At 43.6% G+C, this 16,384-nt stretch overlaps 2 protein-coding genes across 3 annotated transcripts; both read left to right on the top strand.

The window, feature by feature from the left end:
- The first annotated feature begins 3,304 nt into the window (after positions 1–3,304).
- Positions 3,305–11,996, top strand: TMEM9B (TMEM9 domain family member B). The gene is made up of 5 exons (XM_041415136.1): positions 3,305–3,489; positions 5,188–5,279; positions 6,990–7,098; positions 7,965–8,099; positions 10,829–11,996. Exons 1-5 carry the CDS (start codon positions 3,412–3,414, stop codon positions 10,982–10,984), a joined length of 570 nt encoding a protein of 189 aa, XP_041271070.1. The 5' UTR covers positions 3,305–3,411; the 3' UTR covers positions 10,985–11,996.
- A 443-nt stretch (positions 11,997–12,439) lies between these two features.
- Positions 12,440–16,178, top strand: ASCL3 (achaete-scute family bHLH transcription factor 3). 2 transcript variants are annotated; one of them, XM_041415080.1, is made up of 3 exons: positions 12,440–12,883; positions 13,083–13,153; positions 15,301–16,178. In XM_041415080.1, exon 3 carries the CDS (start codon positions 15,306–15,308, stop codon positions 15,837–15,839), a length of 534 nt encoding a protein of 177 aa, XP_041271014.1. In that variant the 5' UTR covers positions 12,440–12,883; positions 13,083–13,153; positions 15,301–15,305; the 3' UTR covers positions 15,840–16,178. The 2 variants fall into 2 exon arrangements, with proteins under 2 accessions (XP_041271014.1, XP_041271013.1); XM_041415079.1 differs by having other exon boundaries at positions 12,440–13,153.
- Positions 16,179–16,384: the final 206 nt, after the last annotated feature.

Genomic DNA, 16,384 nt, shown 5'->3' with positions numbered 1-16,384 from the left:
AAAATACCCACATTCACATGTGAATCAGTGCAGCACAGTAAGGAGGAGCAGAGGCACAGCTCAGGGCACTGCTGGCTACAGAGCCATGTGGCTTTGGGAAGGCTCCTGCAACAGGGAAGGAAATGCAGGAGTTCGCTCTGCACATAGTCCTGGAAATATAGAGCTCTTGATAAGCTACTTCTGTGAGATGACTGAGCAGGAAAGATGTGGCCCTGGAGCAGCTGCCCTGCCTAGAGATGCACAGTCTGTGCTGTGTCTTCGTTGCACAGCCTCAGTTCTTATTCCCAGAAGCCCGGCTCAGGCTGTGCCCAGCAGCTCAGGGGGATGCACTTCCATGGCTGGGGGAACCAGGGCTGCCTCCTCCCCAGAGCCTCAGAGGCAGAATGACCAAAGACACCTCCAGCAGCTCTTGGGGGCACTTGGTGTGTGAGGATTGCTAATGGAGACAAACACGAGAGCAAGTACCAAAGTGTCAAACCCGACACAGCACGCTGACAGCAAAGTGCAAGGTTTAGCTTAGAGAGGCCAGCGTAGAGCTGCAACCCTCAAACAAATCTTTTTATTAAAGCAGGGTGTGTGTTATTTTTAAAAAGCAAACTGGATGAGAGAGCTCAGCTCCATTATCTTGAAGAGGATTGGTCCGGTAAGGAGAGAGTTAGCAGTGCAGGGAGCAGCCTGCTGCCACTGCAGCTCAGACTCTGATAATCCAGTGAGAGCTCTCTTGAAGATGAAACACATCTTCAGCCCTTCTGGAAGATTAGCAAGCTGAAAAGCAATTATAGTCACCACAGTGATTTAATAATTTCCTTAAAATCAAATTAGTATACATTTTTTAGCTGTCTCTTCCCTTTTTTAAAACTAATTTAACAGTATTGCTTCTGATACTGGTGTGCTGACAAATGCATATATACATTTTTTAGCTGTCTCTTCCCTTTTTTAAAACTGTAATTTAACAGTATTGCTTATGATACTGGTGTGCTGACAAATGCATTAGAAAAATTAATTGAAACAAAACTGAAAAAAATCTAAATGTTAGTACAGAAACTCCCAGTGTTCTTTTCTTAATAATTCTTTCAGGAGCTTTGCTTACCTAATTACTTATGATTGTTTTCTAGGGGCAGAATGGACTCATCTTCTGGAAGAAGTAACATTTATCTCCTGCAGCACCAAGAACCTGTGGCTCACAAGATCCTGTTTATTTTTTTTTTTTTTTGTGTTCCTGGCTTTGAGGAAGCTCCAAGACTGGGCTTGAAGGTCCCAAAGGCTGTTCCAGCCACCTAAATAAAAGCACATTTATTACTTGTGCATCAGAACTCTCTGAATGGGCAACAAAAAGTTAAGTTTATCAGGCTCTCTTTTCCTACACTAAACTCTTCCAAAGGCAGTGATGCCTCTGAAACTGCATATTGTTTACTTCAGCTCAAAATGTGATCTGTGTTTTTCTAAAGATTCAGCATGTTTTTCAACTCAACAGTCAATCTGCCCATTGTAGACTATGGCTGTGGGGGGTGGGGAAGACACAGAGCCACCTTCACACTTCAAAACACTTCCATTGCAGACCCAGCCATTAAACAGACAAATTGTTTGGCTCAGGCTGAAACCTGATGTACTCTCATTAAAGTCTGCTGGCAATTTTCCCTGAATTTTAAAGAAAGGTGTTTTGTGTTTCCATAGTAACTCCAAGTCCTTTCCTGAGCTGTCTGATGCACTGCTGGTATTACACAACCTATTGTACGAGGAGGGAGTGAAGAGCAGTGTTGAAAAGTCTACTGAATTTAAGGATTATGAAATTATAGCCACTGAGTGGGGGCTGGGGAGGGAGAGGGCAAACAGAGCAGCTTTTGGCCATGTTTTGCCAAAACATGGAGTTTAGACAGAGAACCATGGAATTGTAGAATGGTTTTGGTTGGAAGGGCCCTTAAAGATCCTCCTAGTTCCAATTCCCCTGCCATGGGAAGGGACAATTTCCATCAGAGCAGGCTGCTCGGAGCCCCATCCAACCTGGCCTTGAACACTGCCAGGGATGAGGCATCCACAGCTTCTCTGAACAACCTGTGCCAGCCTCTCAACACCTTCACAGTAAAGAATTCCTTTCTAATATCTCATCTAAACCTACTCTTAGCCTGAAGCCATTCCCCTTGTCCTGTCACTGCTCCTGTAAAGAGTTCCTCTCTGTTGTGTAGGCTCCCTTCTGCTACAGAAATGGCTGCAAGAAAGACAGAAGGAATGGAAAGGAGGAGAAGGAATAAGCAGGCTGAGTCACAGTGCCTGCTGCTCCTCTGTGGAGCTCTCAGAGGAGCTGAGATGAGCCGAGCTGTTTCCCAGGCTGGGCCCAAACCCTTGTTCAGCAGCACCAGGGACAGGCTGGGTCCAGCCCTGGCAGGGCCAGGTGGGTTTGGGGTCCCTTCCCAAGGAGGGAGACTCGTAGATGGCTTCATCTGCCATCCTGGGGAGCACAGCTGGGAACGCTGCTTCTCGCCAAGGCTGGCCGCCCTCTGCAAGAGGCTGATCACAGCTCCTGGGTGGAGAATCAATCACCTGACGAACGAGGAACATTGCTGGATTTTAGTGATGTCTTCTCAGAGAAACAGCTGTCTGTAAAATGCATGAAGATCCATATAACTGTGCGTCCAGATGTGTAAAAACTGGATTTTGTGCTGTTTACACACCTAATAATCACTTCTTGGATTAAACCCATTCCAGGAGGGACAAGATCAGGGAACTATGGGCCAGTCAGCCCTACCTCTCTTTAAAAAAAGACATGTTGATACAAAGTGTGTCCAAGAAGGGTAGCAAGGCTCCTGAAAGGAAACAAGGCTTCGAGGGTGTGTTTTATGAGGAGCGGCTGAGGGAGCTGGCTTTGTCCAGCCTGGAGAAGAGGAGGCTCAGGGGAGAGCTCATCGCTCCCTACACCTGCCTGAAAGGAGGCCGCAGGGAGGCGGGGGCTGGTCTCTCCTGCAGTGAGGACTCTCAGAAATGGCCTTAATCTGAGAGGGGATATTCAGATTACACACTAGAACAAGTTCTTTCACTGCCAGCATGGCCCGGCACTGGAATAGGTTGCCCAGGGAGGCGGTGGAGTCACCATCCCTGGAGATGTTCAAGGGGTTTCTGGATCTGGCTCTGTGTGACACGGTTCAGTGGTTACAGGGCTGGATCGGTGGTTGGACTGGATGATCTCGGAAGTCCCTTCCATCCCTGACGATCCCACGATTCCAGGAATATTTCCGTGCCGGCCGGCCCGCGCCCGGAACCATCGCGCGGCGCCGCCGTTCCCGCGGGGACGCCGCCAGGAACGGACGGCGCCGCACGTGAGGGCGGCGGCAGGCGGAAGTGATGGCGGCGGGGGCCCGGCGGCGGCGCGGCGGCGGCAAGCGGCGGTAAAGCGGCCACAGAGCGGCGGGGCCCGACATGGCGGCCCGCGGGGCGCGCCTCTGCTCGCTGCTGCTGCTGCTGGCCGCACTGGCAGGCCTGGGCGCCGAGGCCAAGGTGAGCGGGGCGGGGGGGACGGGTCACGGTGGTGCTCCCGGTACCGGGCCCTCCCTCGGCCCGCCGCCCCCGCCGGGCGCTGGGTTCCCGCGGGTGGTTCCGCCTTCCCGGCCCCACTGCTGCCCCGGGAGGCTGTAGGGGAAGGCCGGAGCCGGTGGTTTCGTGCGGGCGCTGCCCTGCCCTGCCCGGCGGAGGAGCAGGGCCCGGCGGCGCGGCCTCGGCGCCGGCCCCGCTTCCTGCGCTCCCCGCCAGCTCGCAGCCGTAGGTGTCGCTTTGCCGTGGTGCCCGGGGACACCGTCACGCAAAGCTACGAGTGGAGCTGCGGCTGGCGGGGCTGAGCTCCGCTCGCTGCCCGGCCTGAGCCGCGCTGAGTGCGAGCGCTCCGCTGCCGGCCCTGCTGCTGCGGCCGTGGCCGGGACTCACCGCGCTGCTCGGGGCCGGGAGCAGCGCCGCTTCTGCAGCACCCGCCTTGGGCTTTCCCCCAAACACTTGTGGATTTTCTCCTTTTTAATGGTAATCAGCGGCTTGACTCCTCCGCGGGGAGAGCAGAAGCGGTTTGGTGTGGCGTGTGGTATCCCGTGTGGGGTGGATTTACACTGCTCTCCTGAGATCCCCCCCTGCACTGCTGCACCCTGCTCTGGCTCCCCCCAGCACAGCAAGGACGTGGAGCTGCTGGAGCCAGTCCAGAGGAGGCCATGGAAGGGATCCCAAGGCTGGAGCACCTCTCCTGTGGGGAAAGGCTGAGGGAATTGGGATTGTTTAGTCTGGAGACAAGGTGACCTAATGCAGTACCTGAAATCCTCCCAGTACCTGAAACCTGTAAGAGAGATGGAGAAGGGCTGATTACAGGGGCAGGTGGTGTCAGGACAGTTTTACACTGTAAGGGTAGGGTTAGGTTGGACATCAGGAAGAAAGTCTTCTCTGTGGTGAGGCACTGGCACAGGCTGTGCCACCAGAGAAGCTGTGGGTGCCCTGACCCTGGCAGTGTTCCAGGCCAGCTTGGACAGGGCTTTGAGCAGTCTGGGATAGTGGAAGCTGTCCCTGCCTGTGGCAGGGGAGTTGGAATTGGATGATCCCTTCCAACCCAAAGCTTTCTGTGATTCTGTGCAGTGCAGTCAGGGTTTTCCAACTGACCTATGCTCAGTGTTACTCTGACTTGGCTGCTCAGTGTAGGAGTTCTTTACCAATACTTGTTCACACATTCTTTTGTAATGCCACTAGAAATTGCCTTGAACTTTAGATAAGCCACATTTATCCTTTGTCTCTTATTATTTGCTAAAATAAGCTTAGCATTCCTTCATTCCTTTTAAGCTCATCACTTTGTCCGACAAGCAGCTGTCCTTGTAAGCTGAGTAGTTGAGTAATCAACATCAGCAATTTCTAGGTGTGTGGTTTTTCTTGGAAAGAGGAATGAGCTTAAACTCCGTTTTTCCCCCTCAGGAATGTGTTTCTATCTCAAATAGTAATGTTACTTGACAAATTGCTCTGCTCGCTTAGTAATTCTGAAGGGTTGTTCTTAAACTTGCAGGAAGTCCTGAGTAAGACTGTTCAGAGGTACTTGCAAGTTATTTGTGTTAAATATTTCAAGTAATATGTAAAGATAATATAAATTATATAGTATAATAATATAAATGTAATATAATATAAATGAAATAATAAGATCATTTGTTCTAAGCTTGTTGTTTGCTTCACTTCTAGAACTCTGAGGATGTCCGGTGTAAATGCATCTGCCCTCCTTACAAGGACCACTCAGGCCATATTTACAACAAAAATGTTTCACAGAAAGACTGGTGAGTGTGTGTGGCACATAGAAAATGATAATAAATAAATAATCTTACTGGTTAAAGCCTTGTTCTGTAGAGATTACATATGAATCTCCTGTGGTGGTGCCAGGACAAAGCAAAGCATTTCCATAACTTACTGGAGCTTTTTTTTCAGAAGTACTCCAGAATTCAGCTCTAGCAAGGGACAAGGCTTAACCCCTGTAGTTTTTATCCTGTCTTCTGTTTTGGTTTGCTTGCTTGCATGTTTAATTGTTTATTTAGACTTGGGAGGGGTAGAAGGGAAGAAAGTGATGTGCTTTGAATCCAGTGACTTGGAATGGTGTAAAGGCAAGGCAGCACAAACCTGGAACTGGGGCTCAGGAGTATTGTGTTTGCTTGCTCTACTCTTGAAAACCATCCCATCATTTGGGAACTGTTGTTTCTGTAATTTTGTGAGGTTCCAGTAGATTTTGCCTTTTCTAGCAACTTGGAGAAGAAAAAAAATGCTGATATTAATACTTCTTATATTCTCAGTAAGAGACTTAGTAGTGTACTTAACCAACATACAAGATTTCTGCAGTACTTGGGCAGTGTATTGATGCAAGCTTTCAGTCACAGGAACAGCAATTGCACAGATGTGCCTGGCATGTAGTTTTGATTTTTGTATCTTGAATGCTGCCTTCTTCCACAGAGAAAAATGTAGCTCTGCTTTCATATAAATGAGACAAATGAACCCTCCACTCCCCTCCAGAGACTGGGAGGTGGCACTCAGCAGCTGCAGCTATGAAGAAGAAGTACAGAGAAGACAGAAGAGATGAGCTGGTGCCTGGCTGAGTGTTTGCAGCACTGTAATTTAGCCCAGTAAGGTGTTGGGTCCCAGGCTGCTGCTGTCACTTCAGGCCTTGTGTTTCACTACCTGCTGCTGCCTGTGCCAGCACTGAGGTACCAGGGGAAAGGTGAATCAGGATTCTGGTTCTGTCAGTGCTCTGCATGAACCCCAGGGGTCTGAACTCTGAACTCTGAATAAGAACCTGACTCAGCAGGAAGACCAGCATTATGTAAGTGGTTGATGGAAGCACTTGTCTCATGGCAGCTGGGTTTTAATGCTGTGCTATAGAGAGCCCATAATATTGTCAACCACACTTTTCCACAGGGGACTGACTTATATTTGGTAATCTTTTAAGTCAAATGCTTTTGCTGAAAGCTGAATGCTCTTTATTCACCGTCTTGCTGCTTAGAGAAACAACCCATCTGACTTCCTTTTTTTCCACCCAATGTCTCCACCTTGTGATGACAAGAAAAAAGAAATTCAGTTCATGAATGTTGAAGAGAAGCTAATCTCCCTTCAGACAGTAAAAGGATGGAATAAGGCTCTTCTGAGTATGGTGAAGAAAGGAGGGGAATTAGTAGCTGAAATTTACTTTTATCCATAATGTTAGTGTCAAGTGATGCATTGTGTTGGATTCATATCCTTGGACTTGTTCTGCTAACAGCTTTAATACCTTCTCTGAAAAATGAAGACATTGTATTGAGTTAGAACTTAAAACTTGTTTAGCAGCTTGTCAGTAGCTGAATTTCTCGTTTAAGTGACATAACTGTGGTGTAATGATTTATTTGTACCTGCAGTTTAGAACAACTGAACTTAAGCAAGCTGAGCTTCTCAGCTCCTGCAGCAGAGTGGAACAGCTCAGCTAAAGCCAGCTCAAAACTGACTGGGCAGTTTCTGTGTTTCCTCAGTGATTGTCTCCATGTGGTGGAGCCTATGCCTGTCCCTGGACCTGATGTAGAAGCTTATTGTTTACGTTGTGAGTGCAAATATGAGGAGAGAAGCTCAGTCACAATTAAGGTAAGAAGTGTAATTCTGTTGGCATATATTAAAGATTTCAACTGTTTAGTAAATATGTCTATTGTCTTTTAGAGAAATGGTATTTTTAAAGGGAAAACTGTTCTAAAGCAGTCTAAAATGTAACTTTTTTTGTAGTAGTTGTTCACAATCTTGAGCAGTAACGATAGCATCAACCTTTAGCTGAAGAAGAGACCCTTTATTGAAGATCTCCACTTCTGAGATCAGACTTTACACCTTGCTAAAATTCTGAGTGTTCTAAGACATTTTATCAAGCTTTGGGCTCTGTTTTCCTTATTTCAGGGGGCCTCTCACTGCACAGCTGCCTTATTTCTTACTGTAAATTTTCTTTATCTGTGTTTGTACTAACAGATGTTTTCTGTGCTCTTCACATTCTTGTCCTCTTGGAGGCCTGGACTGCTGTGGATAGACTGCAGAATGTCTTTTGGTTTTTGATAACACAGACTACTTTATTTTGGGATTTTAGAAGTTTGGTGTTTTGTTTTGCTTGGCGACTGAATTCGGGTCTGTGCTAGGCAATGGGAGATCAGTGGGGGATGCCCCAGATTTGTCACCTGTTTAATAGCAGGTTGGACAGTTGTCTCGGTGGAAGTGAGAGTTAAAACACTGAATTGTTTAAAGAGGCATAGCTTAAGATTCTTTGCAAGGTCTTAGTGTTTCAAGCTGCCCTAAACCCTTTTAATACCATGTTTGTACTTAGTTTTCCTGTCTTTCTGGGTTTTAAATCATCTGGTGACACTACCAAAGATCAAACTTTGATCAAACTCATCTTTTGGTCTTGGCTTCCTGTTGTGAGACGTGGGGGGAAATGTCACAATCTTGGCATAAACTGTGCTTGCATTATGTAGGTGACAATCATCATATACCTGTCCATTTTGGGCCTGCTTCTTCTCTACATGGTGTACCTTACCCTGGTGGAACCCATCCTGAAGAGGCGCCTCCTTGGACATTCACAGCTCATACAAAGTGATGAAGACATTGGGGTGAGTTCACCAGAGTCTTTGTGCACTTGGTTAGCATGAAAATTGGGATGGTTTGTTGAGAATTAATTATTTGGGGTGAGCAGCTTTTTTTGCCAGGCAGTGTAAATGCTTTTCCTGCTGGGAGAGGAAAAGAAAGGTGTGTGATGACACTCATTTTTCACTGGGCTGGAGAAAGCAGTGAGAACTGCTTCAGTTATGCCAGCTCTAGGCACAGAAAAGAAGCAGTGTAGGAGTGGAGGTAAGAATTATTTTGTAATAACTGCTGGGAGAGGAAAAGAAAGGTGTGTGATGACACTCTCATTTTTCACTAGGCTGGAAAGCAGTGAGAACTGCTTCAGTTATGCCAGCTCTAGGCACAGAAAAGAAGCAGTGTAGGAGTGGAGGTAAGAATATACAGGAGTACAGGTTTTTTGGAGTTAATGATCCAGTCTTGCCAGGCATCATTTTTATGGGAAGTGTTTACTGCTTAGATTACCCTCTACAAAAAGAAAGTATGGAGATTGCATCTTCTGTTGTTCCAACTGGAGTTTCTTGATGCTAAAACTTCAAGAAGAAATTGCTATAATGAAGCAGAATAGTAATGGATGATGACATAATTTCTTAGTAGTACAGCCAAAAATTGAAATGTGACAGTGTATTCCAACAGGTCAGAAGAGCTTTTTGTGGGAGAAGAAGGGTAGCAGTCCATAGTGACAGGATTTTCTGTCGTTACTGGCCTTTGCAGTCTCTAGCACTGGGTAACAATCCCATATTTTTGTTATGAGATCGGGGTTCATAAAGATAGCTGATAAAAACAATTATCTAAGAAAATGCTGATTTTGAATACTTAATTATCCCCTTAGCAAACAGAAACACCTTTTTAAGTGAAGATTGTCCCACTGTTTCTGAACTTCCCTGTGTATCACATGTAGACATGTTTCAACTGTCTTTGTATTGACAAAGCAAGATTTTCCCAGTCACCTCCAGGAGGTTTTTGGTTTGGGTTTTTTTTTTAAAGGAAGTATTTGAATGACTCTTCCTCTGTGTGCATTCTTATAGCAAATTGGGCAGCTCCAGCTTGAATTGAGTGAGCTTGTGCTGTATGCTATATCTCAAACAAATGTGTAGCTTAGATAAATTATCTTAGTGACTCCAAATGTGATTTAGTCTTTTGATTGTAGGTGGAAGAAGTGAAATAAATCCCATGGCAGAGTTCAGGTTAACTGCAGAAGGAATTTACCTCAAAGTCTGGGTCCATCTTAACCAATGTTATGTTTTGCTGTAGCTTTTCTGTGAACATAACATAATTTGAGGTCCCTTATGAATTATCCGCATTCTTGCCTTCCCTCTTGCAAGTTCTTGAGATATTCTTGTCAAGCTTCAAAACTACCATGTCCATGGATTTTGTGGCTGAATTTCAAGGCAGTATGTTCACTCTTTTTAGTTGCCCATTGGTGACAGTGGCAACTGATGAATGTAAGCCACTTCCTTGGTCCTCTTTCCTCTTAAATTCTTTTTTCCTCTTAGTGTCTACATAGAAATTGACAGTATCTAGCCTTGGAGCTGAGAATCTTATTTGTCAGGAAGGCCAGTATGATCTAGACTGTCCTGTGCTCACCCATGTGCTTTACAGTAGCAAACCATGTGTTGCTATTATGATTTTTTTCCCCTGTGAATGAAGTGACCTGTCTCCTGTTAAATGCCCATTATAGATATATCCAATTGTATTTTTTTTTTGATGAGATGATAGCTCTTTTAATCAGGGACTGTTCTGTTGTTCTCTATGGGAAATTTCTTTAATGGTCATTGTGGCTTTGGGACTCAGAGCAGTCATTTCAATAGATATCATTAATGATAATCTATGTACAGGTGAGAGTTGTCATTGAGCTGCTCTGCACAGTCATATCACAAATAAAGTATCATTGATATAAATGTCTTCAAAAATGTTCTGGAAAAAAAACCAGAATGTGAAATGTAGGGATACAAAAAGACAGTTATTTAATATAGGAAATAACTATGTTATTTTTCATTATGCATATGATGCTTTCTGATCTAGCTTTAGCAGCATGACTTTGTACAGACAGTTTAATAGCCAAATGAGAAGTTCAGTGCCAACTCTTACTGTTTATAACTTGGCTATATTTGCTAGCAGAAAATAAAGCCTTGCAGGTACTGTTAGAAAACAGAGAGAGTAAACGTTAAACAAGTACTGGACCCTTGTTGAGCTCTGTCACTCAAACAGCTGTATTGACACTGTGCTTTCAGACAGCTCAGCACAATAGGCTTAGTTTGGTAAACACCAGAGTGTGTTGGTTTGATATAGAAGCTGTGTGTGAACAACCTGAACTGCCTGGCAGAAATGGCCAGGAGCTGGCAGGGAACCGACCCCAATTCAGTTCAGAAGTGCATTCACCACAGTCATGGGGGTGCTTCAGTCTGCTCTGGGCTGCAAATGGATGCAGGACTGCTGTGATCCTGCAGCTTACCTGGGCAGCAGGTGATTGACAGTACAATGAAGTGTGGTCTATTTGGGAAATCTGCTGAAGGTCCTGTCAGTGAGAAATCGAAGTACAGTTCCAACAATTCAAAAACCTGCTTGGTCATTGTTACTGGCCATCTTGTTGGGACGTCTCGTTTACCTTAAAGACAGACAAAACCAAACCAGCCCCCACGTGGCGTGGAATGTAAGGACCCTAGCAGACTCGGGGCTGGAACTTGTGAGCAGTGACGGTGGCTTTTTGCCCTTGCAGGACCACCAGCCCTTCGCCAACGCCCACGACGTGCTGGCGCGCTCGCGCAGCCGCGCCAACGTGCTCAACAAGGTGGAGTACGCGCAGCAGCGCTGGAAGCTCCAGGTGCAGGAGCAGCGCAAGTCTGTCTTCGACCGGCACGTCGTGCTCAGCTAAGCGGGGCTCAGGGAAGGAGCCCCAGGGATGTGCTCTGCTGCAAAGAGCTGACAGAAGTCTTCCTGATCCTGCCAATTCAGAAGAGTTTTCTTGAATGATTTGTTTTTGATTAAAAAAAAAAAAACAACAAATTAAAGAAGTGTTTGAACTTTGAAGGGATGTACTGGAGTGGAAGGAGTTTAAACACATTATTTAACCAAAAGCTTAAATCTTTATGTTTTCAAATGGCTTTTGCTAACAAAACTGGAAAGAAAACAAACCCTAAGATTCCTTGGGTTGCCACTGTGGTACATTATTTACAGTTGTGACTTTATGGTGGTTTTTAACTATATATTTCTCTCTACTATTTATGTGGTTAAAAAGTACCTGGGAACACAGTAATAACTTGCAACTCACTAATCACTTTATGTAAAAACCTTTTGTAAATATACTTGGATTTTCTGCTGATTGATGCTAGGTACTGGAAATCAAAATCTTGCAGTGTAGTTTTTGGTCTCGGAGAATGAAACCCTGCTGGCTGTGTTCATTTGGTTTCTTGCACTCGTACTTTCAAGATGCTTGTATGGCAAGTGATGTCTGCAGACTTGAGGCAAAACACAAGTAGACACTGACTCCTGGAGCTGCATATTTCAAGTACTGTGATGTAGATAAATTCAAATGCAGTGCACATTCAAGACAGTGTTGACATTTTGTTCTATTTTGCTTTAACAGCTTAATATATTGTAGGTGTATGATAGCTCTTATAAAATCTTTCCCTTTCTTTTCATGGGTAAAGTCTCAGGAGTTAGTATAAGATGAAATATTTATTATAAGAACCTTCCTGCATTTGTTTGGATTGATGGTGTAAGGCACATACTTTCTCTAGCACCTGTCATCTTGGGAGTTAGGTGTATTTTTTTATCTGTGACTCTGTACTCATCTCTCTTCAGAGGTTATACAGTTGCTGGATGACTAACTTTCATATATCCCCTTTGGAATGTAACAATTAAAGATAAAAGTGATTTTTGAAAAATAGTTCTGCATTATCAGTTTGTCATCATTTTTCTCCCTCGTTATGCTGCATGTAAATTCCATCTGTAAAAGTGCTCTAGACACATTTCAGAGAAGAATTGTGCACTTGTTCAGTGATTAGGTAAAGAAAGGCTCATCAGATTGTTAATTGAAAGAAGTTTTTAATCCCTGACTCAGGTGTAGCTGTGCATATATAGTTGCATTATTGTGGGACAGTTTTCAGTTCAGTGTGGAAGGAGGTGGTCCATGGATGAATACTCTGTTTCTGGGGGCAGTTTTGGCTTGCTTAGTCTGTGCCTGGGGGACAGCCAGGTACAGGGCTTTGTTTTCATGTCTGTCCTGTAGACTTCCAAACCTGACTTAACCTGGAGTGATTTAAAGCAGGTGGTGAATTGGTGGATTCACAGGATTCTTGCTTTAAATTTAAAAAAAAAAATGCACAAGGATTGTCAGGTCAAGAAAAATAAATTCAGGCTTTTTCTGTGTTTAAAGTGAAGCTATGGAAATCAGTTTGCTTATGCCTTGGCAGTGAATATTTACCTAAATTCTAGCCAATTTTTCTATTTAGATATTAGAGTACAAAATGCCAATAAATGAAAATACTGCTTTGTATTTTCATTACTATACTGTAGTAGTCTGCAACAGAAGGCAAACAGGAAGTGAACAAACCACATTCCTGATTACTTTTTCAGGTACTCTGGATGTGTTCAATAGCAGTTTCAAAATTTCTAGCCCTTAATGCCAAGTTTTGTTGCCATCATAGCTGTGGTGTGGGTGGAAAAGCCCAACCAGAAATGAGCAGATCTAACTGTAAGCTACTTTGCATGTTGTCAATTGACTATAAATTGCAGCAGTCATTCACTCAGTGGAACAAGCTACATAATTCAGGTAAGAGACTTGCACATTGCTGTATCTAGCCACAGATCTTCACTGAAGATCAATGTTCTTGTAAATCACTTCTACCAGCTGTTTACTAACAGTGTTCTCATAGCTTTTTAATGAATCCTGTTTAATGTGATCTCTTATTTAATAAGGTATAAGAAAAAATGTAACGTTAACATCTTTTTTTTTTTTTAATATCATTCAGATATTTTCAGGTACATCACTGTTTAAACAACACATCTTGTTTCCCTGGATTTTACTTCCATCTGAGGATTGGTGAGTCTCTAGTCTAACAGGAAAATGTTCCTAACACTTTGTGCAGGTGTTGAGGCAGCAGGTTTTATGTAACCTTGTTACACAGCAGAAGTGTTGGTACTAAGTAACAAACACTGCAATTATCTCTTCTTAAGGGGTTCTGTTGGTTGTGGTTTCTTCTCTAGAGTGATGTAGAGTGATAATTTTTTTTTTTTTTTTTGCTATGTGGCAGACTTTTCTTTCTCAGTGTTTTTAAGTTGTTTGCAGCAGAAAGGTTTTTTTGGCAATAAGCCAACCTGTATAAGTAGAAAAGGGAAAGTTGACTGTCTACTGTTTTCATTTTATGAGGAGTGTATATTCACATATATAAAAATAGGTGAGTTTTTTTGCATGTGTATTAATGTGAAATGCCACATTCAATATATGATCTTAACAGAATGGAAAACCTGTGCAGAGAATGGATTTCAATCTTCATTCCACATCTGTCAGGTATTACATCCACTCATACAAAGATTTACAAGAAGTTTAGAGACGAGAGAATTTCCATGTGTGCTCATGCTTTTAGCCTACCTACAGAAGTACCTTTTAAGATGCATGGGACTCCCACTCATGCCTAACAGCTATAAATTAATTCTTCACTTACAGGATTTCTGTTTTGAAATCTGTGTGCATTAGAAAAAGAGACAACTCTGCATACAGAGGCATTTTGATACAATATGTTGTGAGAATAGGTCCATACCAATAAATATTCTCTGTGTAAATGTGGCAGGTATGAAGTCATTAGAAAACTTTACATTATCCCCATATCCTTGTGAAGGATTTATGTTATGGAACTGTCATTGGAACATCTGAAGCTTTGCCAGATTTCTGTGAGTATGGAATCCAGCAGTGTCTGGTAATCTAGTTTAATGTTCAGGTGTGGATTCCATTTTAGAGGATGCAATAGACTCTTAAGTGCTTTGGACAACAGTGTATGGATGTACAAGTGGATGGTGAGTAAGAGCATTTTTGGATCTATTCTATGTAGGCAAGTATTGGTTGTAACCTGTGAGGGTGGCTCACAGTGGTTCTTTAAAAATTAGCTGGTTATTTAAAATGTAGTTACAGAAGCTATTAGGTAACAGTCATTGCATTCTCAGCAGTTAGGCTGATGTTTAGCTGTTTGAATAATCATATTGGGAAGGCACCATAATGCAGCTTCTTATAAACCACTGCAAGAGTATCTTTGTGATAAATATGACAGGGAGATTTGAGTAGTTAGACCTGCTTAATGCTGCTCTGAAGAGAGGGTGTGAGGGTAGGCCAGTCAGAGGTTTCCAGCAGGGCCCCCAACAGCTGTGTGCCATCCCTTCTTTGTGTTACTAGGACATGCATTTTTCCTTTAATGAAGTGTCCATTTCATAAATATGAAATATTTAATATCTAGCAGGAGAATTGTTTTTAGTATTTCATGTCTCTGTTTCATCTGCAGGTAGGTGGAGAAGGAATGTGAGGACCCAAGGAGGTGTTAGATTTAGTGGAAATTCTCTTGCCTCTCTAAACTTCTTGTAAATCTTTGTGTGAGTGGATGTAATACCTGACAGACATGGAATTAAGATTGAAATCCATTCTCTGCACAGGTTTTCCATTTTGTTAGGATGATATATTGAAGTGAATCAAGTGAATAGAGAGAAAAATAGTTTGTCTTTGAAGGCTCTTTGGTATGAACAGGGAGTCTTTTACTGGAATTGTAGATGTAGTTTTTTTCAGGGATGGGAAGGAAGTGAGGAGAATGCCTCAGGTGTTGGCCTGCTTTATTTGTTTGTAAGTTTTGGTGAGTTTGGAGCAAGCTAGACCTATGTGGAATGCATGTAGGTAGAGTCTCTTAATTTCTAAAGCTAAGGTGAAAGGAGACTGCTTTCTCTTGCCTTCAGGAAACTTTAGTGGCTTTATATTAATATCTGTTGTGTATTAATTTAATCAGTGTGACCGACTTGCACTTTCTTGTACTTTTCAAATGGCATGTCTTGTTCTACCTGATCTTCTGACATCATTCTGAAATGTCACAAATACATTAAAAAAATCTCTTCTGGAAAATGTCAGCAAGGCGTGGAGTTGGTAAGTCCAGGTGAGTTTTTTATGCTGTTAGTGTGAGTTGGTTTAAGTATTCTGTAATTATGTGTTCCCAGGCTAAATGCAGAACCTGATGGATGGCAAAAGCTACTGTAACCTCATCTGTGCTGAGGCTCAGCACATCCAGCTGGCAAGGCCTTTCTGTGCAGACCCGCTGGTCACGTTTCACGTGTACCCAGAAACACCAAACCAGGTCCCTTTGGCCGAAGATTTGGCATTCCTTCCTTTCATGTCGGAGCATCTCATCACGGAGACCTTCTACAGCGAGCCCTGCCCCTTTCCCTACCAAATGCCCCATTCCAGTCTCCACAAAAGTGAGTATGGGTCAGCTTTCATCAGGAAGAGGAATGAGAGGGAACGGCAGCGTGTTAAGTGTGTCAACGAAGGCTATGCCAAGCTGAGGCACCACCTGCCCAAGGAGTACTTGGAGAAAAGGCTCAGCAAAGTGGAGACCCTCCGTGCTGCTATAAAATACATCAGGTACCTGCAGTCTGTGCTGTGCACTGACTCTGTGGTGGCAGGAAAAGGTGTCACGGAGCCAAACCAAGCGCCTAAAGCCACTAACAAACCAACCCAGTTTTTGAATTCCATCTGAAGTGTTCCAAGCCAGCCAAAGGCATCCTGTCTGGGGATGTAGTAGCCACTGTGTCAGTGACGTGTGTGTTCCTGGCACTTCTTGGGAGCAGATCGTGGCACACGTCAGTATCAGCCCACACAAGAGCTTTAACGTTGCTGGTAGTTACTACACTTAGATATCAGAGGGACAACTGGGAAAATCTCAGCTGAATGACTTAAGTTAATTCATGAAAATCAGAACGACTTTCTAAATTTGTCAGCAAGCTAAAAATGTGATACCTGTATGTGTGAAGTAACTGTATGTGTCATCACAACCTGCATGCTTTAAAATAAAATCTCTCTGCTTATGGGACTGAGATTCTTCTCATTTTCTGTCATGTTATTGGTTTACTCTCACATGCACTTTCTTAAAATATTCACTCTAATTGCCAGTGTTTCTTTTAAAATGCCTTTTTAAAGGTTCTAAGGAGGGTTGTTAGATGCCAGAAGAAAGGATAATTTAGTTTAAAAGCGAGAAAATAGAGTAGGGTAGGAGCTCTTTCTGAACATAGGAAGAGCATAAAG

Source organism: Onychostruthus taczanowskii, unplaced genomic scaffold, assembly GCF_017590055.1.
Source record: "Onychostruthus taczanowskii isolate IOZ18803 unplaced genomic scaffold, ASM1759005v1 scaffold49, whole genome shotgun sequence".
Taxonomy (NCBI): Eukaryota; Metazoa; Chordata; class Aves; order Passeriformes; family Passeridae; genus Onychostruthus; species Onychostruthus taczanowskii.
The sequence above is the reverse complement of the archived record's forward strand: the minus strand, read 5'-3'. Positions and strand labels throughout refer to the sequence as shown.

Excerpts from the sequence above, each read along its gene's own strand:
- TMEM9B (XM_041415136.1), top strand. The coding sequence starts at position 3,412 with ATGGCGGCCCGCGGGGCGCGCCTCTGCTCGCTGCTGCTGCTGCTGGCC. Across the intron at positions 3,490-5,187 it reads GCCTGGGCGCCGAGGCCAAG|AACTCTGAGGATGTCCGGTG; the intron begins GTGAGCGGGGCG and ends CTTCACTTCTAG. Across the intron at positions 8,100-10,828 it reads AAAGTGATGAAGACATTGGG|GACCACCAGCCCTTCGCCAA; the intron begins GTGAGTTCACCA and ends TTGCCCTTGCAG.
- ASCL3 (XM_041415080.1), top strand. The coding sequence starts at position 15,306 with ATGCAGAACCTGATGGATGGCAAAAGCTACTGTAACCTCATCTGTGCT.